This window comes from Diceros bicornis, chromosome 32, assembly GCF_020826845.1.
Source record: "Diceros bicornis minor isolate mBicDic1 chromosome 32, mDicBic1.mat.cur, whole genome shotgun sequence".
Classification (NCBI taxonomy): Eukaryota; Metazoa; Chordata; class Mammalia; order Perissodactyla; family Rhinocerotidae; genus Diceros; species Diceros bicornis.
In genome coordinates, this window is record NC_080771.1 from 2199866 (window position 1) to 2227840 (window position 27975).

General features: G+C 42.2%; 1 protein-coding gene and 1 long non-coding RNA gene across 4 annotated transcripts in view; one reads left to right on the forward strand and one right to left on the reverse strand.

The window, feature by feature from the left end:
- LOC131395974 (uncharacterized) lies at positions 1 to 3837 on the reverse strand. The gene is made up of 3 exons (XR_009216413.1): positions 3562 to 3837; positions 2113 to 2249; positions 1 to 908 (listed from the first exon to the last, which is right to left on the reverse strand). It is a non-coding gene; the product is annotated as an uncharacterized LOC131395974 (long non-coding RNA).
- Positions 3838 to 10539: 6702 nt separating this feature from the next.
- The window catches only part of LONP2 (lon peptidase 2, peroxisomal), a 107625-nt gene continuing 90189 nt past the window's right edge, over positions 10540 to 27975 (forward strand). For 2 of the 3 annotated variants that reach the window (XM_058527759.1, XM_058527758.1), the window contains exons 1-6: positions 10540 to 10792; positions 17847 to 18081; positions 21245 to 21376; positions 22615 to 22737; positions 25802 to 25965; positions 27273 to 27367. In XM_058527759.1, the coding sequence (XP_058383742.1) occupies positions 10560 to 10792; positions 17847 to 18081; positions 21245 to 21376; positions 22615 to 22737; positions 25802 to 25965; positions 27273 to 27367 (982 nt within the window). In that variant the 5' untranslated portion in view covers positions 10540 to 10559. The remainder of the gene's footprint in view (positions 10793 to 17846; positions 18082 to 21244; positions 21377 to 22614; positions 22738 to 25801; positions 25966 to 27272; positions 27368 to 27975) is intronic. The other variant, XM_058527756.1, reaches the window with a different exon arrangement.

Genomic DNA, 27975 nt, shown 5'->3' on the forward strand with positions numbered 1-27975 from the left:
CTCATTGTTTTAATTTTTCTATGTTTTGCTTATGTAACTTTCACAAAAACGATAAAATGAAATAAAAAGTAAATAAATAATGGGGCCAGCTTGGTGGTGTAGTGGTTAAGTTCATGCAATCCACTTCAGTGGCCCAGGGTTCACCGGTTCGGGTCCTCTGCGTGGACTTACACACTGTTCATCAAGCCACGCTGTGGTGGCATCCCACGTATAAAATAGAGGAAGATTGGCACGGGTGTTAGTTCAGGGACAATCTTCCTCAAGCAAAAAGAAGATTGGCAACAGATGCTAGCTCAGTGCCAATCTTGCTCACCAAAATAAATAAATAAATAAGAATGATAAGGTCATATCTCCGGGAATGATTCACAAATAATGATTGCATTAGAGTGTTGGAATTGTGTGTAATTTCTACTTTTTTTCAAAAATTTCTTTATTCCTATGTGTTTCAATATGAAGAAAATTCTGTTTAAAAATGATTTGGGGGGGCCGGCCCAGTGGCGTAAGTGGTTAAGTGCATGCGCTCCGCTGCGGCGGCCTGGGGTTCACCGGTTCGGATCCCAGGCGCGCACCGGTGCACCGCTTGGCAAGCCATGCTGTGGCGGCGTCCCATGTAAAGTGGAGGAAGATGTGCATGGATGTTAGCCCACGGACGGTCTTCCTCAGCAAAAAGAGGAGGATTGGCAGATGTTAGCTCAGGGTCGATCTTCCTCACAAAAAAAATGTGATTTGGGGGCTGGCCCCATGGCCAAGTGGTTAAAGTTCCACATGCTCCCCCTCAGCAGCCTGGGTTCGCGGGTTCAGATCCCGCGCGTGGACCTACTCCACTCATCAGCCATGCTGTGGAGGCATCCCATGTACAAAATGAAGGAGGATTGGCACAGGTGTTAGCTCAGGGTGAATCTTCCTCACTAAAAAAAAAAAAAAGAAAGATTTGGGGAGAAAGATGAGAAGATAAAAATGCGAAACTCGTGGGATGTTGTTTGGTTTTGGGCTATGGCCTTTTTTTCCACTCTCCGGCCCACTATCTCCTCACAGCCCACCAGCACACATGGCTGAGCATTCTGGGCAAGGCTGGCCATGCCTCTGCCAGAGATGTTGGAGAGAGAAGGGACTGAAGGGAGGGTGAGACACTGCACTAGGGACGTGGGGCCAACTGTGATCGCCAAGGAGGGGGCGACAATCTATGAGCTGGTGCCAGGATTCCAGAGGCCCAACAGAGACATTGCGTCTCTCTGGGATGAGGTTGCCCAGGTGAACTAAGCTTCCACCGTTCTCTGATCTCCGTGGAGATGAGATCAACTCAGTAAAACAATGTAACTAGTACTGACAGGAGATCAGACTTGAAAACAGGGCAAAAAATGCAGTTTGTGGATAGATCACAGGGCATTTAGCCTTTCATGGCTCCCCATTTCTCTTAGAATGAAGACCACCATCCTTAATGCAGCCTGTGGGGACGTGCATGAACTCTGCGTGTGCCTGCCTCTGCAGCCTCATCTCATGCCACGCACATTATCGCACATGACTCCCCAGCGACACTGGCCTCCTACTCAGTTCCTGGACACATCATGTTGTGTTCCTTCCATCCCAAGGCCAGGCATTTGCACATGCTGTTCTGTCCACCCAGATCATTCTTCCCTTTCTCTTGCCTAATGAAATCTGTTTATCCTCCGAATCTCAGCTAAAATACCACTCAGACCGTATCAAGCTGCCACTGTTCCACAGTCCCTCTGCACCCCCATACTTCTCCATAGCGCCATCCTCAGACAGCTTGTAATCAAACGTGTATTTATGAGTTTACTTGCCTGTTGTCTCTCTCCCCCATGTGAGGTCCATGATGGGCAAGGATCTTGTCTGTCTTGCTCACTGCTACTCCCCCATGCTCTAGCACCGTGCCTGGCACATGCAGGTGTTCAGTGAACCCTTGATGAATGAATGAAGTGCTGACTGTGCCTCCCTGATGTGCCTCAGGCTGCTCTGCAGGTCTTCCACACTGGGGGGTGACATGAATGTGTCTGGACATGGTTGTGTAACCTTAGGGAGGGGTCTAGGTGTGAGGGTCCAAGGATCATTGCCCTGGTGGGTAGTGCCCCTCATGGCCCCCTCAGCACTCACTTTGGTTTGGGACGGAAGGGAATCATGGTTCTCCAGGCAGCGTCGTACTTCCCCCAAGGGAGGACCTCCGCCCTGCCCGGTGCCTCAGGCTTCCTCTCCTGCTGGCTGCAGGGGCCGTCTTCAAGAGTGTAAGGTTTCTTGGGAAAGAAAAACCAACAGCGCATCAGTTCCAGACCTCAGGGACAGTGTCCTGAGGGAGTGCTGGGCCAGCCACCTAAGGAAGATGGATCTGCCCACACCCAGCTTCCTGAAGAAAGGCTGCCAGAGTCAGACAGAGAAAGGCAAATACTGTATGATCTCACTTACATGTGGAATCTAAACACAACAAAAGAGCTCACAGACAAGAGAACAGAGCTGGGGTGGTCGCCAGAGGTGGGGGTCCATGAAATGGGTGAAGGGGGTCAAAGGTACAAACTTCCAGTTATAAAATAAGTAAGTCATGGGGATGTAATGTGCAGCCTGGTGACTGTAGTTAATAACACTGTATTGTATATTTGAAAGTTGCTAAGAGAGTAGATCTTAAAATTTCTCATCACAAGAAATAAATTGGTAAATATGTGTGGTGATGGATGTTAATGAGGCTTATTGTGGTGATCTTTCTGCAATATATTCAAATATCGAATCATTGTTATACACCCAAAACTTTATGTTATATGTCAATTATACCTCATTAAAAAATAAATAAATAAAAGAAAAGTTGCCCAGCAGGGAATGAGCACTGGGCCAAGAGTCCAGACAACTGGGTCCCAGCCCTGGCCCTGCCCTCTATTCACTGGGTGACACAGGGCAGGTCACTCCACGTCCCTGGGGTTTTGTCTGGCAATAAACACCATAGACAAGAAATAAAGGGTGCTATCCTTAGTCACTCACAGAGTGTGAGAAAGTCACACTGTGACGTAAAACTACTACAAAGAAATCAATAATTAAAACTGTAAATCCCAAAACATTACAGGTTACCCTTTTGATAAAATGGGAAACAACTAAAACAAAAACATATCATTTCTAGGACATCATGTAGAATAAATACCACTACGTTATAAGCATAGCAAGAGATCAATGGGAAAAGACTTGAGACAGTGGTTACTTCAGGTGGAGAGAGTTAGGGAATGGGATGGAGGAAGACCAAGGCTGGAAGTGATTGTCAAGGCCCAAGCTGGTGAGCTGATGGGTTTACAGTTGCTGATTATGTTATTATAAGTAAACACATAGAAAAATAGTTAAAGGATGAGAGAGAGAAAGGGATAGAAAGATAGGTAGCTAGAGATAGGAACAGTGAAGGTGTGTCCTGACAAAAGAGTATGATTCAACTAATTGTGGAAGCCTGAGGACCGTTAAAAAAAATCAAGGTTAAATAAACATGGGACAAAATGCTTGACCTAATTTATGGCCATCGTGAAGAGCCTGTCACCTCAGTTCCCTGGTGCTGTGATGCAAAGCAGATCTACTTACACAGCTAAGTCCTGAAGGCACGCCATCGCCTACGTCCACGCCGAGATTCACGAGGCCACCAGAAGAGCTGGGAACCCAGTACATCCTCCTCCTGGTCATTTTCAGTTGTCCTGCCAATTCTTTGTTCCCAGAATCAGAGAATCTGAAAAGGCAGCAGGAAGGAGCAGCTTAGATCCAGCTCTGAGCAGCCAGGAGGGCGGACATCACCCTGCAGGGATTGTGCCAGGGCCACGCAGAGGGTTGGGCCATTGTCACAGCACCTGCTCTTCCCTCTGCCTGGAATGGACTTGGCTCCCTCTTTATAAACATCTGCTCAGGCCTCAGCCCAAGATCACTTAGGGTAAACCATCTCTAACCACCCACTCCCAGCCCCACAGCCTGGGGCCAGGTCAGTCTCCCTTGACATCTCCAAGGCCTGCTCATACACACGCTTATTCCCTTACCCCAGTTTGTAATTGTACATTTCTGTGCACCATTATTGGTTTAGAGTTCAGTTCCTGCACTAAACAGAGATCCTCATGAGGACAGGGCCTGTCTGCTTCGCTCACTGCGGAATCCCCGGGGCCGGGGACAGTGCTGGGAGGACAGCAGGGACCAATACATGAATGGACGGGTAAAGGAGTGAAAGAACTGCAGTCTGGCACTCTCTGACTCACGGTTTTCACAGACTCAGGGGAGGGCACACTTTAGGAAACTTAAATAACCAAGGCATCTAAAAAAATGTTAATATGTTTTTCGTTTTGCCTTTCGGAGTATGTGACTCGCTCCCAGAACATCCATGTGCCTTGGGGGTGGGGGGTAATGGTCATTGGGAATATTTTGAAAGAGAAAGAAAGTGAACATCAGGGCCAGCAACATGGGGTATGGGGGCCCTGAGGGCCCCGTACCCAGAAGGGCCCCAGGCTTGTTTGATTGCTCTGCTGTCAACATCTTGAAATTCTTAATCATTTTGCACTGGGCCCCACAAATTATGTTTTTTGGTCCTGCTGTTCAGATACAGCTTTTGACGTTCAAATATTGGATTGTGCTTCAAGTAAATAGACTTGCAGACTAGCCTATTGTCTTGGGAGAAGATTCTCTAAATTCCTTTATCCCACTCCCTCCCATCCATCTTCCTTTCAGCAAATCACAACAAAACCTGGTAGACTCAGTTTCTGGAATTCTCCTGTACAGCGTATAAGAGAGACCCCCAGCCATGGCCCCCGGCCATGAGGTATACTTGCCATGAAATGGTAGACGTGGACCTTTCAGGAATGACGGAAAAGAAAAAACAGAGAGAAGGAGGTGTGTTAGATAAGAGAGGATGTCACACACTTCTTGTTTAAGACTCTGGGAAGAGGCCAGTTTTCTGGCTGCCACAAACCAGTCTAGGACACAGACACACTAGAGTAAAATTGGCATGATTCAATAGCAGGAGGCCCTGGGGGTAGGACCATGGTGTACTGCTGTACTGTTTATTCACTACATAAAGGTTCCCAGGGGAGGGAATGGCAAGCAGGAGAGGGAGATGGAAACTGCCAGTTCTAGATTGCAAGTCATGCACCTTGGCAAGGGGCCGTGTCCGTGGTGTGCTGATAACTGTTTGTATCTATAACTAACCTACGGTTGCAATGGGTGAACGAGTGGATTTCCAACATGAATGTTGCTCGACATTTTACGTTATGTTAACGAGTAAGAGGAAAACGAAACATCAAAGATGTTTGTCGGTTGGATCTTCACCCATTTGCCAATGACCTGAGTAACTTTGCTGAATTGTTTTCAAACACTGGAAGAATATTTCCTCATTTTTTGGTACTCTTCTCAATGTAATGACTACAGGCACCACACACTTGGTAGATCTAATCTGCAATATTAACATTTCCTGCATTTATTTCTTAAGCCTAGACAATCAACAAAATAATAACACAAGACATCATCGATAGTATTTCCACCAGACAGGTACAATAGATATAAATAACTCCCAAAGTACAAGCAATAGCAAGATGTAGTAAAATAATGAGGTGATAAATTTTGAGTTTGACTTTTGTCTTTGATATAATGTATTTAGTTGTAAGTTTAGATAATTTAAATTTAATAATGTTTGCGTTTAACAACTGGGCTCTCAACATTCCAGAAAATTGGACAGTTGGTTCTCATGAACCAGAATGGACAGGCTCCAGCAGACCACTGCTGCACCCATCTGGAAAAAGTGGTCCTTTTTTCTAAATCCTCCTCCCATCAGGGACATCTTTTTCCAATTCACTCCCAAGTGCTCTATGGGTTAGTGCGGGCTGCACCTGGGGAGTAGCTTTCCTGGCTCCCCTGTGGCGCGGATGGGGACACAAAGTAGCTAAACGTCTGGGTGAGGGCCTTGCCAGAGGGGGCCTAGGGACCACAAATCAGTGAGAAGCAGGGGAGGGTCTTGGAGGGCAGTATGGTGCCAGCAGGGGCCCAGCAACCCTGGCAACACCACCAGGCCATGAGCAAGGCAAAAAGCATCCTTGAAGGCCTACACCAGGTCCTCCAATGACAGCAGAGCCGGCAGTGACCAGGTGAACAAATGACATCACCTGGGAAGCCGAGGAGCGGAGGACACCGTGCCCAGGACCCTGACTCTTCCTCTGCCAGGCGACAACTCTGAGACTGAGTGTCACTTACAGGAACTATTTAAATGACTGGATTAAACAAGGTCTCAAAAGGGTAAGCCTCAACATTTATTCTCTCCTCATTAACCAGCAGGTAGGGGCTCAGGAGGCAGACTAGATTCTTCGAGGCCAAGTAAAGAAACGAGATTTTCTCTCACCTTTCAGCTATAGTGTGATTTGCCAGCCTGGTCTCTTTATACACACCTGCAAAGAGAGGCAACAAGGGTTTCAAAGGTGTGACTCTTTTCTATATGGAATTTGTCCAGGAAGCTACTGACAGGGAAAAGTAAACCAAATGAAAATTAAGGAGGTGCAATCGTGTGTAATGGATATGTTTGCAGAACATGAATTGCTCATCTCAACACAGCTGGAGCTCAGCCACACATTAGCCTGGGCCGCCTTCCAATTCTATGAGGCCCACCTGCACCTCCTTGACTGGCCAGGGGAATTCCCTCCAGAACTTCCTTTGGCAGTCCTTGAAAAGTTCCCTGGCCTCCCACCTTCCCCTCAGGAAGAAGTTGGAGCTGAAGTTTATTCACTCAAATCAGTAGCAGGACTATCAGTGCGGTCAGGGGAGGACAGGGCATGGCTAGGAATAAAACAGAGGAAACATGCTTCCCGCTCTCGTTTTCCCAAACCAGGGGCAAACATCATGATTATAAATCTGGTTTAGACATGAGCCACTTGCATATGGAGAAACAGCCTGTGAACAGGAGGGGGCCGCTGCAGCAAGGTAACCTGTGGCAAGGGCTTTCTGGAGGAGCTGATTTATTTCCTCATTGTTCCTACCACTTACCCAGCAGGGTCTAGGGTCGAAGGCCAGAAGGTGCACCAGAGGGTAAGGAAGGTGCCCAGGGCAGGGGGGCAGAGGCCCCTGCAAGCCAGGAACCAAAGACGTTTAGAGGATTCGACCTTCCTCCTCCTGTACTCTCCCTTCTACTCCATTCGTTCCTGTGCTAGTTAACTTTCCTTGCTCTTAGGTTTATCTCCTTCTGCTAGTTCCAACAGCTTCTCGAGGCCATCACTGGCCATCTTGTTGACTGCTGCATCTCATTACCTCTTTCTCTTGTTTGTTTTGCCCATTAGAATGTCAGCTCCATGAAAGCAGGAACCTTGTCTGTCTTGTTCACTGATGCACCCCCAGCACCTAAAATAACATCCCAATGCCTGATCTTCTCCTCTGTTCCAGAAACTGGCAAGCTCTTCCCCACCTTGATCTTTGCACTAGTCCTAATCTCTGCCAAGAACATTCTCCTTCCAGCTCCTTGCAGATCCTGTCCATTCTTGTCATTCAGGTCTCATGTCCAACACCACCTCTTTGGAGTAACCTTCCCAGGCTCCCCTACCTAATGTTGTACTCCTCTCCCTAACACCTTCTCCATATTTTCCTATTATATTCTCTTTACATATTGCTTTCTGAAATTGCCATTTAGTCCTTTGTTGGCTTATTTATTTTCTGCCTACCTCACTATAATGTAAGCTCTTTGAAACCAGGGACCTTGTCTGTCCTGTTCACTGACATATCTGTGAATCTAGAATAGTGCCCAGCACATAGGAAATGCTTAATAAATGTTTGATGGATAAAGGAGGGTAGTAGATGCAGAGCCTGTCAAAGAAAGAGCCGGGAGAGCCACAGGGTCACTAAAGACATCACATTTCCAAGTGTGCTGACACATGCCACCATAGATATGGAAAGAAGGTGTTCATCAAGCAAGTGACTTAAACGTGGACCCATTCTCATACCACACCTTATATAGTGTACTAAGAACTTGTATGTTCAAAAAACAAATCCAGCAACTATTATGTGAGTAGAACACTTATATTGTTTGTTGTTGTTCTTGTTGGGTAATTGTGTATATGTTAAAAGCATTAAACATAAGTGTTTAAAAAATATACTGAAAAGTTTATAAGATTGTTTTTGAAGTTCCTTGTTAAAACACTAGGAGCTTCGAAAAATGGGGTCCATCCTCCCTTGCCCTTGGAGAGGTCTTGAAGAGAATGTAAGCTCCTGTGGACCTGCGCCTTGCATATTTTCTCTCCTATCACCCCCAGAGTCTATCACAGGGTAGCATACACGGTACACATCCAGAGAAATGATCCAGAGCCTGCTGATTGTATCCAGGATGTTCAGCTATCAGCTAAACTTCTCTCTAGGCCCCAGAGGCTCGGGACCCAACCTAGGAGATATCCTTGACAACCGTTTTCCCTTCGCTCATCAGGGCTAATCCATCAGCATATTCTGTTGAAGCTACAATCAAACATAGCTTGACTCTACTGCTTCTCGTCCAAATCATCATCACCTCTCACCTGGGCAACCGTACCACCTCCTAACTGGCTTTCCTGCTTCTGCCCTTAAACCCTTACCTTCCATTCTCCACCAGCAGCCAAAAGGATCTTCTGAAAACATAAGCCAGAAAAGTTATTTCACCACTTGAAATCGCCAATGGCTCGCATCAGGCTGAGAGTAAGACCCCAACTCCTTACCAGGGCCTCCTACTCTCTCTAACCTGACCCTGCCCTCTTCTCTTTCTCATCAGTACCACTAGGTCCAAGGTCAGCAAATTCCAGGAACAGGTTCCTCAAACCTCCTCAGTTTATTGCAGCCAGAAAGTCTTCACTATTGTTGCTTCTTCTGCCTGGAATTGTGTCTCCTCTGCCCCACCCCCTGATCTTTGCATTGCTGCCTCCTCATAGTGCAGGGCTCAGTCCAATCGCCATCTCTTCAGCGAGGCCATCATCTAAAGGACTGATCACTATCCAAAATTATTTTCCTTGTTTATTGTTTTCTTTGCCCACTAGCATGTCAGCTCCAGGAAAGCAGGAACCTTGCCTGTCTTGTTCACTGAGGCATCCCCAGCACCTAAAATAATATCCAGTACCTAGTAGGTATTCAAAAAGTATTTGTTTAGTGAATAAATGAAAGAAGGTGCAATCACATCAGAGAAAGAGCTTTAGGCAGGAGCCTACCAGTTCCTGTTCCTCCACCACAGCAGCTGGTACATCTAGCTTCTCCTTTCCCTTATCTGCTGCACACACAGGAATATACAGTTCCATCTGTCCTGTATCAGACTCAGCCATCTATGGGACTGTCCCCCTGGCCCAGAGATGGTGAGGGTAGGACTTTGCCTTATGTTATGCTCTCTACTCCTCCACAGTTAGCCCAGGGCCTTGTACCCAGCAGTCCTTCAATGAATGCTTGTTGACTGGAATGGACTTTCAGTTCCCTCCTGGATTCTGAGAGCATGGCTAGACTTCACGACTTCATATTTGGGAAAAATTTTCCCTCTGCCAACTACAGCCAAAGCCAAGTCAAATCTCAACGTGAAGCAGCTCCCAATGGCCAAATCTGAAACAATTCAAGCAACGAAATACATGACATTTTTGGGTTACAATCCATAAAAAAAATAAATACCCATGAGTCTATACTAACATAAAAAAATTATTGAATAAGTAAATAAATGAGGTAGCTGAGGCAGCTTCCTCCTACAGAATTCCAATTAATAAACGTAGAATTAACTCCCCACAAGATACCTATTACTTATATAGTGGAAAGTGGTAACTTACAGTGGAGAAACCCGGCAGATACCACCTTCACCAAGTAATCAAGGTCAAAATCATACATTACTAAGACATTTCACCATCATGTATCACTAAGAAGGCCACATCAATTCTGTGGTCTTCCTGCCAAGAATGTATAAGGTTGAACCTGAGAAAACATCACATGAACCCAAATGGAGGGACATTCTACAAAATAACGGACCAGTACTCTTTGAAATACCAAGGTTTGAAAATAACTAAACAATATATTGAGGAGACAGCACAACGAAATGAAAAGTGGGGTCCTGGACCAGAAAAAAGCGCATTAGGGAGAAGAGTGGCAAATCTGGGTGAGGTCTATAGATTAGATAACAGTAAGGTTAATTTCCTGGTTGCTGCAATTGAACGTGATTACGTAAGATGACAACAGGGGAAGCTGAGAACTCGACTAAGTTTTTCCAACAGTTTTGCGACTCTAAAATCCATTCGAATGAAACGTTAAAAGCATTTGAGGTGGGTATAATGTAGACGCGATCATCCTTCTGAACACCAAGTAGGGGACCGCGACGCGAGGGACCCTGAGGGGAGGGCCCAGGAGCAGGCCTGCAGAACAGGTCTCAGCGCGCCGCCGCGCGCCTATGTACGCCGCCCGTCTTCCCGGGCAGCTCCGGGAGGGGGCAGCGCGAGGCGGCGGCGTTTGAGCCCCCGGGCGGCCCGTAGCGCCGGGCCGGAAGCAGCAGCGCGCTGGCGACTGGGAGCGTGGTCGCGGCCGCCGCGGAGGCCGCCGGGAGCGGCGCGTCCGGCTCCTTCCGACGCCCCGGGCGCGCCGCCGTCGCCATGTCGTCGGGCAGCCCCATCCAGATACCCGGCCGCCTCCCGCTGCTGCTCACCCATGAGGGCGTGCTGCTGCCCGGCTCCACCATGCGCACCAGCGTGGACTCGGCCCGCAACCTGCAGCTGGTGCGGAGCCGCCTGCTCAAGGGCACGTCGCTGCGGAGCACCATCCTGGGCGTCATCCCCAACACGCCCGACCCGCCGAGCGACGCGCAGGACCTGCCGCCGCTGCACAGGTGGGCCCGCGGGCGGCCTCCCGGCGCTGCCTCGGTCTCCTCACGGGGGAGCGGGGGACAGCGCCGCCTCAGCGCCGGGTGCGCTGAGCCCGGCGTGTGGGAGCGCGGCGGTCGGCGGCCGCCGCTCACGGCTGGACGTGGAGTCCGCCCCGCCCCCGCGCGGCCCCGGACTCCGGGCCGGCGCCCCCCTCCCCCCGCCTCTCCGGTCCTCGCCGCGGAGACCCTGCTGCCCCACACGCCGCCTCTTTCCCCGTCCCGTCCGCACCCCCCTTCCCTTAACTCGGGGCGCCTCTCTCCTCGCTGCCGGCGGCCCCTTCCCGCTCCCTCGGTACTTGTGTTTCCCGTCATTTTTTGTGCGAGGAAGACTGTCCCTGAGGTGAGTCCATCGCCAGTCCTCCTCCTCGTGTGAGGAGGGTTGTCCGTGAGGGGACGTCGCCTGCCAGTCCTCCTCCTTGTGTGAGGAAGGTGGCCCTGAGGAGACGTCTGTGCCCATCTTCCTCTATTTTGTGTATGGGACGCTGCCACAGCATGGCTGATGAGCAGTGCGTTGCTCCATGCCTGTGGGATCCGAACCTTTGAACCCCTGGCCCCCGAAGCGGAGCGCACAGGCCGGGCTCCTGCTTCCCTTCTTAAAGGACCTTCTTGCCGGCGTTTTCCCATCTCTCCCTCTCTGGAACTTTCTGTCTTCTCATCGCTGCTCCCGCTCCCATCTCTTTCTCTTTCTTAGGGCCAGGCTTAGACTAGATTGCCCGACGCCATGGCCGTCTGTGTGTGACTTTGGGTGACAGACTTCACCTGTGCCTGTTTCTTTCTTCATTTCTAATTTGTACACTATCAGCGTCCGTCTCTTCCGTGTGTTATGAAGATGAAATGAAACAATGTGTGTAATCGGCTTTGCGCTGTGCTTGGTCCATAGTTGTGCTGTCCAGTCCTCCAGCCACGACCATGTGTGCCAGAGAGCACTGGAAACGTGGCTGGTCCACATGGAGATACTAGAGTGACCATTTTGTCCCGGTTTGCCAGGGACTGTCCTGGTTTGAGCAGTGAAAGTCCTGTGTCCCAGGAAACCCCTCATCCCAGACAAACCAGGGTGATTGGTCACCTTAGGTGTGCTGTAAGAGTACAATACGAGTTAGGTTTTGAAAGTTTAGCATGAAAAATGTTGTGTTGATTAATAAATTTTACGTAGATTAAATGTTGGAATGGTAAATATTTGGGGTTAAATAAAATAGCGTTTCACCTATTTCTTTTTATTTTATAATGGAGCTACTAGATTTGGGTATGTGGCTCACATTATATTTCTGTTGGTCAATTCTGGTATATAGTATGCTCTCAGCAAATGCTTTTATTATCTCCACGCTCACCTCCTAAGCCCCCGCCTCCTGTGCTTAACTCTTGAGATCTTTCAGTTTAGAGCCCTTCGTTCACATACAGTTATCCGTTTTTTTGTTTGTTTTGTTTTGGTGAGGAAGGTTAGCCCTGAGCTAACATCTGTTGTCAATCCTCCATTTTTTGCTGAGGAAGACTGGCCCTGGGCTAACATCTGTGCCCATCTTCCTCTACTTAATATGTGGCTCGCGGCCACAGCATGGTTTCGCAAGCGGTGCATAGGTCGGCGCTCGGGATTGACTGTGTGAACCCCGGGCCACTGAAGTGGAGCATGTGAACTTAACCACTATACCATCAGGCCGACACCAGTTATCCTTTTTTAAAACTAGGGGTTCCTAATTCTTAATGGATTTTGGGAACATTAGGAATGCCTTATTTTTATCCAAAATTTTGTGATTATATACGTTGTTTTAAGAGTCCATGGCTTTCTTCAGATTCTCAAATGAGACTGGTTCCTCTCCCTTCCTTCTTAAAACAAAAAAAACTGAAGTTAAAAAACCTAACAGTCCGTTATTAGTCCACATGGTAAAAGCCTTGCTTTTTTCAAGCTTGGAAAACATTTGGGCTCCCATCTGATCTGCTTTGGTTGTTGCTTGAGTGGACTGGACACTTTTCAAGTTTCAGTAAACTCTGATGAATTATATTGGATTCTGGTTTTCCTACATATGACTCCACTCTTTAAACCTCTGTTTATTTCTTCCGTAATTTTTTGCTTTCTGTGCCCAGGCACTTAGTTGCCTGTTGAGGTTGGAGAGCTCATGGTTAGATTATTTTGTTTTATTTCTACTGTGCATATGTATGGTTATTCCCCATGGGTACTCTGTGAATTTCAAAAATAGATTTAGTCATATTTTAGGTTTCAATGACTATTTGTTGGTATTCTTCTGGCCAGATTTTGGAGGGTTTTTAATTTCTTTTATATGACTCCCTCCAAACCAACAAGAAATTAATTCTCCTACTTGGAAGTAATCACTAATATTCAGATGATGCGTAATCTGATCCTTGAATAGCATAGCAGTGTTAACATTTAATCATTTAAGGTAGAAAACACACACTGAAAATTCTTTATAGAATTCCAGCATTGTAAGGGCCCTCCAGACCATCTAGTTATCCTGGAAATACTGTTTGCTACTTGAAAAGTCTATGTGGAAAGCTTGCAGTGCATTCCTTAGTATTAGGTTCCAGTATCTGTTTTCTCTAATATGACCTTAAAACACTCTTTGCCTTAAAAAATTTTAAAAAAGCTTCAATAGTACAAATATTGAGTTATCCATAACGTTATTCTGTTTTGATCCATAAATCTGTCCTTCCCTGGTTACCTGCATTTCCAGATGGTAGTTGTACCCCAGAGGGAAAACGAGGGGCTCTGCTCCTGTCTGTCCCCTTTAGACTATCCAGGTGATGATGCCTCAGCCTTCAAGGGGCAGCAGAAATAATTTGTGCCCCTTTGTGTGTCCTTGCCACACAAAGTAGCAGGGCCGGATGTTGACTTACCTGACCCGCTTCCTTTACCGTTTTGCACAGCACAGTCCCTTTCTGCATGTTAGTGTGCGTGACCCAGGAGCCTTTTTATAGGAAGAGCTTTGGATTGTCCCTGCAGTGTGAAACTTGGCTCCCATGCCACCTCAGGACACCCTGTTTAACTGCACCATATTTCTAGTGGCTCCTGGGTGACCCATTGTTTTCTTAGTGAAAATAGGTAATAATTTAGTACTTCCTGTACACCATGTTTTCATGCATTTCAAGATGGTCATCCAGTCTTCTTCCAACCTTCCATGCTTCAGGGTACGTAGCTTCATTTCCTCATAGAGCTGATTTCTCAGTGCCTCCTCTTGGCATTTTTTTCGTGTCTGAGACCCCAGATTAGTTTCATTGGCATTTGTCTAACAAGAAATGAATGCTTTATATATAGCAGATGCACAGTTTCCTACTTTGGATCAACTCTTTGTCCATGCATTACTCCTGTTTGTATCTATTTGCATTCTTAGGCCTTCAAAAATATTACCTGATAATACTAAGAATTTAAAATTTAATCTTTAAATTAGCAAGTATGTAATGGATAGCTCTACTTAGATTTTCCTCAGTCTGCATTTACTCTGTTTAAGGGAGATCTATCTACAAGTGGCATTTCTTAAATTCAGAAATGAAGTTTTAAGAAGGGAGTGAAAATCAGTCCTCTAGCAACAAAGCCTCACCTGTTGTAGAACTTGAGGCTATCCTCATAGACTCTCTCCTTGTTTCTAAATCATTATTAATCACAATGATTACTTTAGCCAAAAATCGTCAAATAGTCAAGAAAATAAGTAGGGTGACACCAAGACAAAAGATATTTCAGTGGTTCTTTCCCAGAAATGTATAACTTTTGTTTCCAGAGCTTTGGTAGAAATGGGTCTCCTCATTAAGTGTCATTAAGATGTAAGCATTAGATATTAAATAATAAGCTTTCCAGTATCTCAGCTCTCTGGAAGCTATGGTAATAACTGTTTATTTTTCTACTTTTTATAGGTACAAATTCATATTTTCCATTGTGGTGAGAAAAGAGTGAATTTTGTCATAGAACCTGGTTCAGGTCCTCCATTGCTATTTCATATCCTTGTAACCATGGATACTAACCTGTTTACCCTTTTGGAATCTCAGTTACTCATTTATAATAAGGAGATAGTGCTGCCTTCCTCACAGGGGTGAAAGGCAGTGTATGATGAAATGATACTTATGAAAGCCTTTTGTAAACTGCAAAGCAATAACCCTGTATGTTAATGATATTATTCCCCAAACTGGTTGTTTTAAATGAAGATTTCACAAATGGAGATGGGGGGAGGAATGGGAGACCCCATATTCTTTCAATATGGGCAGAACTGAACTAGCATCATTACAAAAAGGACTTGGAAGATTGGGGATTCCGAGAAAAATGGAGAGCTTTAAATTAAAAATAAATAAATAACATAACATAACATTTGCTTAGCATATAGACCAGAGATTACATATTTACCTAATGTGCTCATCTTGGAAAACTGCTTTTTGCAGTAGTGCTGCTTTTAGATTTTCCCACCACTGCCGTTGATGGTTCTCAAATACTTACTAAGTCAGTTTCCACATTACACAAATCATACCGATTGTAGTCAGATTTTGTTTGCATTCAAATAATATTTACAACTCTGAAAGTAGATCCCAGATAGGACTTTCAAAAATTGTTTGAAGCGTGGGGCTGGCCCCGTGGCATAGCAGTTAAGTTTGTGCGCACTGCTTGTCGAGTCATGCTGTGGCAGCATCCCATATAAAGTAGAGGGAGATGGGCACAGATGTTAGCCCAGGGCCAGTCTTCCTCAGCAAAAAGTGGAGGATTGTCAACGCTTGTTAGCTCAGAGCTAATCTTCCTCACAAAAAAATAAAAAATAAAGTACAAAAAATTCTTTGCGGTGTAAAATATCACAGTAATTACAGTGTAGATTTTCAGAGCTACTACCTAAAGGGAAAGAACACCACTCATTTGGTTGTATAAATTTGGATCTGTTGCAAAATCAAAATGTTTCTTTTTGGTCATACCTAATAAAACACACATTAATAGAAGTAGAATCTTTAGAAAGATGACTAACTTGATCTAAAGGCTGTTATATATGAAAGTTAGAAGGAAAGTGTTAGATTTATTGAATATATTGTTTACTTAGTACTTTTATATATAAAACCTAGAGCCCAAAATATAGTAGAAATTGTCTAAAATAACATTAAACATGGTCCTTTTTCACAGAGCTTTTCACCCAAAATGACTTTTACCAGGTATTCTGTTTCTCGTCTTCCATCGTGTCACGGATCATGTTTTTCTTTATAAAGCATACTTTCTAATCAACTATAATTGATTTAAAGAACTAATTAGCATATTTAAAACCTTTATATATTTTGTCTCATCAGGAGGAGAGACGTAGTGTCAATCCAACTTAAACTGTTTGCAGTTTGAAACATCTTCCTTTGACAGTTAGCAAAAGTATTTTATTTGCTTTGTAAGAAAACTCATTTTTAGTCTCATCTTTGATCAGTGATGTGGCCCAAATCATTAAATTTATCTCCTTATCTGGAGGTTGGGATTTGTCTCATCTCTGTCTCTGGTTTCTCCTTGGTTTCTGGTTTGTAAACCACTTAGTCCAGGGATCCGGATTCTTGTCTGTTGATGTTTCTTGTGGACAGAACTGTGAACTCTTTCCGCATTGTGTGAGCATTAATGGACATCATTGGCAGTGCCTTATAGTCTTAGTTCGTCTGTGATCAACTTAGGTATTGCTGACTTGCTCAGGCCACGTGAGTTGGTTTTCAGGAAATGGGAGATACAGCCTACTACAGTTGATGAGTGAAGAAAAACAGCAACAACCCGAATAACTCAAAATAATAGATAATTGCCAAATCATTTCAAGTTTTTAAAGTATCTAATGTTTTTTCTCCCCACCCAATTTATCTTCCTAATTTTTTGGTTTAAGTTATGGTTTAAATCAATTTTTATCCCCTGTACACATGATATGACTAGAAAGGTAGTGAGAAAAGATGGACATAGCTCAAAATAAACTAAGTGGCAGAGGGAAGCCAAAGGTTACACATAATCTACCGAATGAGTCATTTATAAGGAAGTAATCAAGAACTAACTGCATATAGAAGTAAGCATATTTGCTAAAATATTCATCTAGTGTATTTGTATGTGACCCAGTGTGTTTGAGATGGGCAAGTGCAGTATTCTAGTATTACCCATTTCCCAGGGGGTTGAGAGCCGTAGTCACTGTAATTCTAGTTTCTTTTCTGAAATTTTACAGCCTTTCCTCTGGCTGAGGGGAGAACATATTTTACTTTGGGATCTGGAAGTGTCCTCTGAATGTGAATCTTTCTATTTGGTGTAACTTTGGCATAGTTTGGAACAGATTTCCTTTCTGTGAATTAAGTTTATATGTGTCGTGGTCAGAATTGCACGTTCTGATAAGGAGCTGAGACTTAAAGTAGAACTTTCCCAGCTCGTATCAGGTGAGGTGATTACCCATTAGAACAGAATAAGGTTTAACCTTCTGGAGATGCAGGTCTTTATCTCTGCTCAGTCCATGACAGTGTGTGGCCTCTAGCATTTAGCCCCACACTTAGAAATTCAATATGCAAGGGTATCTTTGTTTGCTAATTCCCAGATTGGGTGGCAGTTTGTGATAAGGTGGATATGTAGAAGTTTTATAGATTGTGTAAAAATCCCCTCTTGATGTTAGTAGCAGAACTGGTCCTGGAACAGAGATTTCTTAGATTGGGTTACATCATGCTGTTTATATTTAAATCTGTTTAAAATGCCAATATTTATTCTGGTGTAAGATTGCCTCATTCCTAGTTCGCAAGAGTCATTTGAGCTTTGTAATTGTCAACTACTTTTACTCTTACGTTTTTATGCTTAGATAACTCAAATGTTTAGGAATTTCTACCTACTTCTTAAAGGAGGTGCTAATTAGAATGAGATGGCCTGCTTTACCCCACAGTTGATGGACTTAACAGACCATGTACCGCGTGCTAAATTAAATAGAGAAATAATTCATTTACACTTTAGACGTTCTTTGTTTTTAAATGAATGTCTCAGAAAAGGCAACACTTTTTGAGGCAAGTTTCTGTGCTACCATTTTGAACATTTGTAACGCTGGTGTTTTGTGTGTTTCAGGATTGGGACAGCTGCACTGGCAGTTCAGGTGGTGGGCAGTAACTGGCCCAAGCCCCACTATACTTTGCTGATTACAGGCCTGTGCCGTTTCCAGATTGTACAGCTCTTAAAAGAGAAGCCATATCCTGTTGCTGAAGTGGAACAGTTGGATCGGCTTGAGGAATTTCCCAGCACCTGTAACACTAGGGAGGAGCTGGGAGAACTATCAGAACAGTTTTACAAATACGCAGTACAAGTGAGTTGCTTTTCTTTTTTCCTTAAAACCCCATTTTCTTTGGTTCTTTTGCTCCTGCAAGATATGATGGATTTGATGAGTGGCAAAATTTTAGGGCAGCATATGTTTAAATGATTTAGTAATTTGTTTTCTAATATATTAATTTCAGTGTGCTTTTGTCTCAGATTGTACCTAAATTATTCTAAGACATGTTAGCCAACCCTTTCTAAAATTTTTCCAGAGAGTATTTCAACAGCTTTCATTATAACTTTTGGTGTATCCAAACCAGGTAGTTCTTAAACCTAAATAATGTTTAAAATTAAAATACTGCAGAAAAGCTATTTGTCACTAGAATATCTGGGTACCAACATAAGCTATGTTGGTTCAGAAGTCAGGGTCACACCATGACTGGCAGTAACTATGGAAGGTCAAGGCTTCGGTAGACTGATTTCAAATGTGGTTGAAACCTCAGTTAGCTAGAATACTGGCAGGGAAGCACACGTTGGTCATGCGTTAAATATTTGACTCCTTAATTCTAGGTTTGAGTTTTTTGTTAACTCTAGATTGAACAGAAAGCTCCTCTCCTTACCTGATTTTGTTTCAAACCTTATTGAAATATATTATAAAACGTAGTCTTCTACTTTCTATTGATACAATCCAGTGACTATAACTGGATCTATGAGGATCAGGCAGTGTGGAAAGGTCTTGATTTTAAACACCATTGATCATTGAGAAGTATATAGGGAAAGTGTTCACAATCTATGGTATTTCTACCTGATGCTAGCTTCTAGTGAGACACTTCTAGATTAGTGAACAACACCAGAAAAATAGAAAATTTGGAGCTATAAGTTCTGTGGGGGCTGAAAAGAGGAACTTAAGAAACTTCAGTTTGAGAACTGGAGTAAGTGATTATGCTATTTTGGGATAAAGCAGGTAGGGGGGAAATAGAATTTCTCTTTCTTTTCCTGGGTAATGCTCCCTGGTTCTTTATTCTTCTGTTGGACACAGCTTCCTAGCTTCTTTCACTCCACTCTTTACTTCTTCCCACTTAGAATCCACAGAAAAATTTTAAACATGTAAAGATTTTGTAATGACATTAAAGGAATCTTTAGAGAGAAACATCATCCTAATTTTACTACCATCATGCATCTAATTTGATTTTTGCTTGTCTTCTCGTCTTAGTCCGTATTCAGTCTTATGTTTTGTTTTCGTATCCATGTCTAATTTTCATATTAACTACTTTTATAAGTTTCATTGAGTTGGGATATAAATTTTATCCTTCCTCTTTTTAGATGTTAAGATTGTGTCCAGTTAATACTTTGCTTTCTTCCCCTTCTACGTTTACTTTGAGAGCCCTCATCAATAGACTTCTTCAGTAGCTTCCTAACTGATCTCCTTCTAGTTTCCCTTCTCTCTGAGCCATCCTGTTCACCAAGTGTTTCTCAGTAAGTTTTGGGCTTGCCTCTCCCCTGAGTAAAAGACTTTAAGGGCTGTAGGATAAAGTTCAGATTTCTTAGTATAACATTAAGCTTCTTCACAACTCTAGTTACTCCCATTTTACCCATAGTTGTAGCCACGCTGTATGGCAAAGAGCTTCACATCTTGTTATTTCAGGTTGCTGTGATTTTGCCTTCTGTTCTTTCTGCTGGGAGTGCTGTTTTTTTCTCTGAATTTTCAAATTTGATTTATGCTTTCTCAACTCTTTCGTAGGCTGTTAGTGGCTCTTTGCCTGTGCCTCCAGTATCCCTTATACATCCCTTTTAATATAGTGGTTATCACCTTATATTGAAATTTATGTCATAGGTCGGTTTCCCCTACCAAACTTGAATTCATCCCTGTTTTAGTCATCCTGTACCAAGCAGTATATTGTGGCTAACAAATAGTTTGCACTAAATAAGTGCTTGGAGAATGAGTTTTAACTGTTTTATTTTCTTAGGATGAATTCCTAGGAGAAAGACTCTTCAGATTTTCATCATAATTATGCTTTAATCCCCTTGATTCTAGGCAGGTGATGGATAGGTTCCTATTACAGTGCTTTTAAAGAGGTTTGATTATTACTGGCATATGAAATCTTATTAGAGTGATTAAGTGAGGATTTGCTTCATCATTTGTGAATTAGTCGATATGGGCTAAGTTTTGCCGTGTTAAGTACTTCCAAATCTCGGTCACATAATAAATGTGTATTCTTGCCTCATGCTTTATGCCTAAACCTAGTAGGTATGGTGATCTACCTATTAGAGTCCCTTAGGGACCCAGGAGGATTAGATTTACCTCAAAATATGCTTCCGTGTTGCTGAGGCGGGGAAAAAGAAATGTGGCAGATCTCTCAATGTCTTCTAATGCTTCTGCCCAGAAGGAAATGTCACATCCCCTCATGTTTCATGGATCAAGGGAAGATCATGGCCAATTCTGTATTCAGAGGAGGTGAGAAAGGGCAGTTTTACCATGTGCCCAAAAGAAAAGGGGAATCTTTGTCAGCAGCCCCGATGTCTTGAAGGTTCCTGAAAGCTTGCCTTGAGCTTAATCTGTCTTAAATCCTGGATATACCCTGGAAGTTTTTATAAAAATCATTCACACTCAGTGCTCAGATTCTAGATAATCCAAATGTTCTGCTGAAAAACAGTATTTCGACTACTGATTGGTTAACATAATAGCATCAATTATGTTATATTTCCAGAATTTGCTAATTACGCTAGTTGTGTAAGAGAAGTCCCTTGTTCTTAAGAACAAGGGTCATGATGTCTGCAGTTTACTCTAAAATGTTCATAAATAATAGTGTATATGTATGTGTGTATGTGTGTGTGTGTGTAGAGACAGAAAGAAAGCAAATGTGGCAAAATGTTAACAGTTGGTGCATTTAGGGGAAGGATATATTTTAGTGGGTTTTATCCCAAAATAACATGAAAAAATATATGAAATCACATTTTACAAAGCCTTGTAAACATTAGTGTTATAAACGTTAGTATTATCCACTTTTGAGCCATTTTTGTTTTTCGTTCTGATGGACATTTTGAAAGCACTTCTCTTTTCCCCTGAGACCTGTAAAATGCCTGGAGTATAATAATCAGTTATCTTTCAAAAACAAAGACTCTGAGGCCCAAATATTAAACCCAGAAGGCAATGTAATTCTTTTAATTCATGAATAATGCCAGATTTCATTAAAAAGACTTTTTTTTCCTTGTAGTTGGTTGAAATGTTGGATATGTCTGTCCCCGCAGTTGCTAAGTTGAGACGTCTTTTAGATAGTCTTCCAAGGGAAGCTCTACCAGACATTCTGACATCAATCATCCGAACAAGCAACAAAGAGAAGCTCCAGGTATGGTGTTCCCTTCTTGAATGCCGCGTCGCTTTGTCACTTTTCATTTGGGTCCAGATAGTGAGTAAATTTTGACCTTCAGGTAGGAGGTACTGGAGACTCACAGAACTAGTTAGAATGCTTTTACACTTAAATTGACTTTTAAAATATGATCACTGTACATGTGTGTATAGTCAAGCAGCTCTTTTATTTGCATTATCAGTACTAGTAGTTTGTCAGTTCATGGAAAAAATTAAAGCAGAGAGTAATAAAAATGGTAAATATTTAATTTAACTTAAATATATAAATATACTTCATCTCACTATTTTTTAAGCGTGTGGAGCTATGACCTTTCCCTTGTGTATGGGCCTGCTTCATTAGAATTCTTCACGATTTTTCTTACATAAACCACACCTGTGATGCATTATGTATGATTTTCAGTTTCTATTTCTTTAAAGTGAAGTGAGTTTCAAAGACACTTGAAAAAATAATCCAAGTGCAGAATCTTAGATTTGTATGTTTTTCCCCAAACTATAAAAGTTTCATGGCATACTTATTTTTATAATATTTTTATATGGTCTACTTTATTGAATCTTCTGAGAACATTTAAGTTAGTTTTCATTGAAACAACCCCCCTTATTTTATCAGTTTCTTTAATACTTAAATCCAGTAATTATAATAGCAAGTGCAACTAATACAAACAGATTGGATATAAACACAAGAATTCAATTCAGCTGGTAGGAACAGAAGAGTGCAGGAGTACTAGCCAGTAACCTGCTGTGGGCATTAGCAAGTATGTTTTACTGAGGGAATAGAGAGCATTAGTTCCTCAGAGAAATCTTTAGTGGAGGTTAGTTAAAAGCGCTCCTATTCACTTATTCATGTAAAAGTTTAATATTTTGAACCTAGAATCTGTTTAAACCTAATATGTATACACATTGTAGGCTTTACAAGAGTAATTCCCAGAATGAGTTGATGTAAAACATGTGTTTTGTTCTTGCTCTTAGAACAATACACATGGCTTCATTTTTAAATGAGAACTCAAATTACTTTTTTCTTGTCTTTTTTAGGATTCCAGTATTGGTATCAAAGGACCTTGCTCATTTAGTATACTTAGTTTGGTTGTGTTAGCCATAGTGTAGCTGTGAATACTGATGAGGGTTCTCTATACGTAACAATTTATTTCGTGACTCTGACTGCCTGGTTTTGGAGTATGTGTTTCTGGGAGAGACTCTACTTACTCGCTCACGTTTCCTTAGATTTTAGATGCTGTGAGTCTGGAGGAGCGGTTCAAGATGACCATACCACTGCTTGTCAGACAAATTGAAGGCCTGAAATTGCTTCAGAAAACCAGAAAACACAAGCAAGATGATGATAAACGGGTAAATATTTATTTGAATCCATTTCTTCAGGTTCTCAATTGTTGTTTTTTTTTTTTTGTGAGGAAGATCAGCCCTGAGCTAACATCTGTGCTAATCCTCCTCTTTTTTTTTTGCTGAGGAAGACTGGCTCTGAGCTAACGTCTATCACCAGTCCTCCTCCTTTTTTTTCCCCAAAGCCCCAGTAGATAGTTGTATGTCATAGTTGCACATCCTTCTAGTTGCTGTATGTGGGACGCCGCCGCAGCGTGGCCGGAGAAGCAGTGTGTTGGTGCGCGCCCGGGATCCAAACCCCGGGCCGCCAGTAGGGGAGTGCGTGCACTTAACTGCTAAGCCACTGGGCCGGCCCTCTGAATTGTTTTTATGTGATGTGAGATTCAACTTTTTTGAAGAAAATAAAAATTGGGAGATTAAAGAAAGGATAAAAGAACAAAAAATTTCATTGTTTGTTACCACTCAAGTTACTGGTAAAATTTGAATTCCAGTTTTTTTCCCTCTAGTCCTTTTTCATGCCTGGATCTTTTTTCTTTTCTTTTTTTTTAATTAATCCATATAAACATTTTTTCACTTTTTGTTTTTGTTTTGGTAATCATCGAAAGGGGTAATTTATTAAGCCATTTCTGTTTTTGCCGAACATTGTGAGTTGTTTTCAATGTTTTAAAATTAGCAAATAACTGCAATGTGTTTTTGAGTGTAACTTGTTTTTACTGCATGTAGTATTAAGAACATACTACAATATTGTTTCCTAAAAGGACTGTCTCAGTATGTATTGCTGTAATTTGGCTGTTTTTTGTTTGTAACTTATAGAAGTTTCTGTTTTCATGTAGTCAAACTGTCAGTGTTTTCCTGTTTTCTAAGCTGAGAGTCCTCTATCCTTCAGTGATTTGATAAATATCCACTTTCCTTTTAGTTTTCCTTTAGTTGATTTTTGAAAAGTATATAACTCTTTAACCCATATGTAATTTGTGTTGCCCTGTTAATGAGGTGAAGATAGCAGTTGTATTTTCCCCAGATAGCTTTTTATTTGACTTGACATCATTATTCAGTAATCCCTCCCTTCCCCGTTGATTCATGATGCCTTTATTATCATGCATTACATCCATGTGGGTGAGGGGTCTGTCTCAGGTCTACCTTGAGCTGTGGATTTTACCGTTGTTCCGTGTGGGCAGAGGAAGTTATATTTGATGTGGGCAGTGGTGAAAGTGACAGTTCTCTGAAGGCTCTTGGAGGTCCAGAGGCTGTGGGAGATGAAGTGAAAGGTTGAGAATAATGTTAGAGATTTGGTGGTCCTCAGCTCAGCAATGTCCCTTCATCAAAGAGGATACATTGTAGAGAAAGAAGAGCAGAAGTGAAGGCTTTCTCCCTGGTGGGACTAAGGAAGGAGCAATAAAGTAGGCTGAGGAGATTGATGAGAGAGATAGGAGTAGCCTGAATTCTGAATTCTTTCTGGCTTGAGATCAGATTGTTAACTCAGTTACTCATCTGGTGCTGAAAGACAAACCAGTTCATCCTGTACGTTGGGAGATACAGAAAACTACACCTCCCTATCAATAACTATTACCACTGCTTAAAAGGAAAGTTGTTTATAGTTGCTCCAGAGAATTCTCAAACAAGAGAGAGCTCTTTGGAAATATACTAATAGGTGGATAATATTTGGAGTTAGCCTAAAACTGTACCTTCCTGTTTCCCTAGGAGTTGAAAAGCACTCTTTTAGCAGCTGGAGAAAATTGCATAAAGTAGTACTTGTGTCTCCACAGTGAAATCATTGATGTGTCCTTTAAATCTCACTTAAAAAAGAAAATTTCAGTTTCAGTTTTTCATACTTCAAAATATTTAATTAAGTTTATCTGCTAATGACTTATGTAAGAATAAAAGTATATATTTAACATTTCTGTTTTTATAGAATTACATTTTTATTTACTGCATTATGTTTTTACTTTTTACATTTGAATGTATTAAATAGGTAATTTCATAGGTTAAAATAATAAATTCTGAGGCTTTTAAATTGAATACCAGTATATCATTTTGCTCCAATAATGGCTGGAATTGACTCATGATATTAATGATTGAGAATTTCAAAAGAACACTTAGATAGTTTTAAAATATGGTAGATTGTGGAGAAAGAGAACAGAAACGAGGCCATTGACTTGGCACATGAGACGCTTATTGGATTTCAAAGAAAACTTCATCACGATGGAAACAAAAGCCAAAGAACAAAGCACAAAGTCTTGAAGTAATTGGTGAGGAAGGGGAATTGGTGGTTAAAGCCAATGGTTGAAAAAGCAGAACATCACAAGAAGGGAGGTAACTAGTGTGTAGTCACTGGAAGGGACGTAGGTAAGATAAAGCATTTTTTTTTTTTTTGTGAGGAAGATCGGCCCTGAGCTAACATCTGCCAATCCTCCTCTTTTTGCTGAGGAAGACTGGCCCTGGGCCAACATCCATGCCCATCTTCCTCCACTTCATATGGGACGCCACCACAGCATGTCCTGCCAAGCAGTGCGTCGGTGCAGGCCCAGGATCCAAACCGGCGAACCCCGGGCCGCCGCAGCGGAGTGCGCACACTTAACCGCTTGCACCACCAGGCCGACCCCAAGATAAAGCATTTTGGAAGGTGGAAGACTGTTCTGCATGTTGAAGACAAAGAGAATAGAGCCAATGGTGGAAAGGTTAAAGATGTTAGAAATTTATAAGGTAGGAGGAAAAATGGAACTCATTCAGTTGCCAAATGATAAATAATGTATATTAAGAAAATAGTGGCTGCAATAGCAACTCAAAGATAATTCCTAGATATTTTAATTATTTCTAGTAGCCAGTTTTTTGAATTTTTTTCTCGTATAGTAGCGTAAGCACATACCAAAGAATCATGTCCACCTTATGTTGATCTACTTTTTAAATTCTGCTTCTGTATGTGCCTGTGCCTCTTAGTTATCATTCTGAACTTTAGTTCCTAAAAATTTAGACTCTGGCCATAAAAGTGTTTATGCAGTGCCAGTTATAACCTTACGTGAGCTAGACACTTCATTTCCACTATATTTTGACATACTGTTTTACTCTTCTACTTTAGGTTATAGCAATACGCCCTATTAGGAGGATTACACACATCCCAGCTGCTTTAGGAGATGAGGATGAGGATGAAGACAACGATGACATTGTCATGCTAGAGAAAAAAATACGAACATCCAGTATGCCAGAGCAGGCCCATAAAGTCTGTGTCAAAGAGATAAAAAGGTAAATTGTAGAAGCTATTCATTCATTAGTGTTTTCATTTTGCTTATTAATGTTAAATACTGTTGCTCATGGACACTTGAATCTGCTACTTTGGATCACAAACTGGAACCTGAGTCATTTGTTTTCTAGTCTTTGATCTTTCTCCTTTTCTTATATTTAATATAGTCCTAGTCCACTCTATTCTTCTTATCCTTCCATCATCAACTGTTTTGTGGCTCTCCAGATCCTCAGGGTATGGCTGTGATCTGTGGAATGCTTTTCCCTCCTCATCCCTCAACCAGAATCTGATCCTTAAAACATTCCTAATACTCTTGAGTTAACGCCACTTTCACTAATCTTTTTCTCAAATGTTCAGTGTAAGTGGTACAACGCTTCCACCTACAGTATGCTGTCCAACATGATCACTGTTGTCTCTGCCTTTTCATTGTCTTAAAGAATGGACCGTACTTTGTTTATACACAGTTTGTTCAGTTATACTGCGTTCTTCACATGTCGCTCTTTACTTCTTTAGACGATAACTCTAGAGGGCAGGGACTGTCGTTTCTCCTTGTACAAGATAAAGTACGGGGAAACCTTGATGACGGGGTAGGGTATATGGGTTGATTACATTTTCTGGATAATCTCAGGGTTAAACAGAAAACCAGTTTTTCCTTCACATACCTGTAACATTATGACGCTACTACATTTTTTTTAATTAGTGAATTATAATGAAGCTAACTAAAGATTTGACTTTCTGACGTTCACAGTTAAGAACATTAATAAATGTAGTTGAGGAAATTTTATATTGACTCTGACATTAGTTAATAAATGTAGAACATATGTTGTGTAGAGAACACCTTGTTAAGCAGTGTATATATTATGGAAATTGCATTTTCATTAAATGTCTGATGTTAGTTTTCTTTTATGTGCTGACTTCATCTCTGATACAAAAAAACATATAATTATTGGGTTATGCATTGTCAGACACTTAAATCTTGTCGTGATAAGTAAATCAATGGACAAGAGTGACTTGAGAGTCTCCCTGTGAGTTACTAATACTGATCAGGCTACACTTCAAGGATGGAATCAGACACAGTCTTCCCCACCCCTCCCCGCAGAGTGCAGGTATCTGTTTAACTTTGTTTTGTAAGTACATCACAAAGCAAAAAAAATGTTTTATTAACGAGATTTTTTTCAGTGTTTTAGATGTGTTTAACCAAATATGCATGATATATCTGACCAAAAAAGGGAGACATGCTTGATTTTTTTGTTTTTATAGAATTCTTCTGGGTTTTTTAACATGTTTTCTATGTATTCTTTTCCCACAGACTCAAAAAAATGCCTCAGTCAATGCCAGAATATGCTCTGACTAGAAATTATTTAGAACTTATGGTGGAACTTCCTTGGAACAAAAGTACAACTGGTGAGCCAACAAAATAACACTTTTTCTGCAGTCTGATTGTCACTCAGAAAGCTCATGCAAATTCTGTTGAAATACTCCCCATTGATTATCTTACTGTTACATTTGTTCTCAAATGTAAATTTTTTAGAGACTGAACTTTAGTTTTGTGTGTGTGTGTGTGTGTGTGTGTGAGGAAGATCAGCCCTGAGCTAACATCCAATGCCAATCCTCCTCTTTTTGCTGAGGAAGACTGGCCCTAGTCTAACATCCGTGCCTATCTTCCTCTGCTTTATATGGGACACCGCCACAACGTGGCTTGACAAGCAGTACGTGGGTCCATGCCCGGGATCTGGGCCTGCGGACCCTGCACCACCACAGCGGAGCGCGTGCACTTAACCGCTCTGCCACCGGGCCGGCCCCTAGAGACTGAATTTTAGAGACCTACAAGAATAGGTCGTGGGATCAAACCAGAAAAGAAGGTGCTACATGAAAGTGGCTTTTGCCTGATTTTGTAGAAAGCGAGATTTTTAATAATTGGTGAAATATGTGTTTCTCAATACCAATAGTGAATCAGATTATAAACTTCTATATTTATGTACTATTTGTCAGGAACATAACAAAAGTAACAC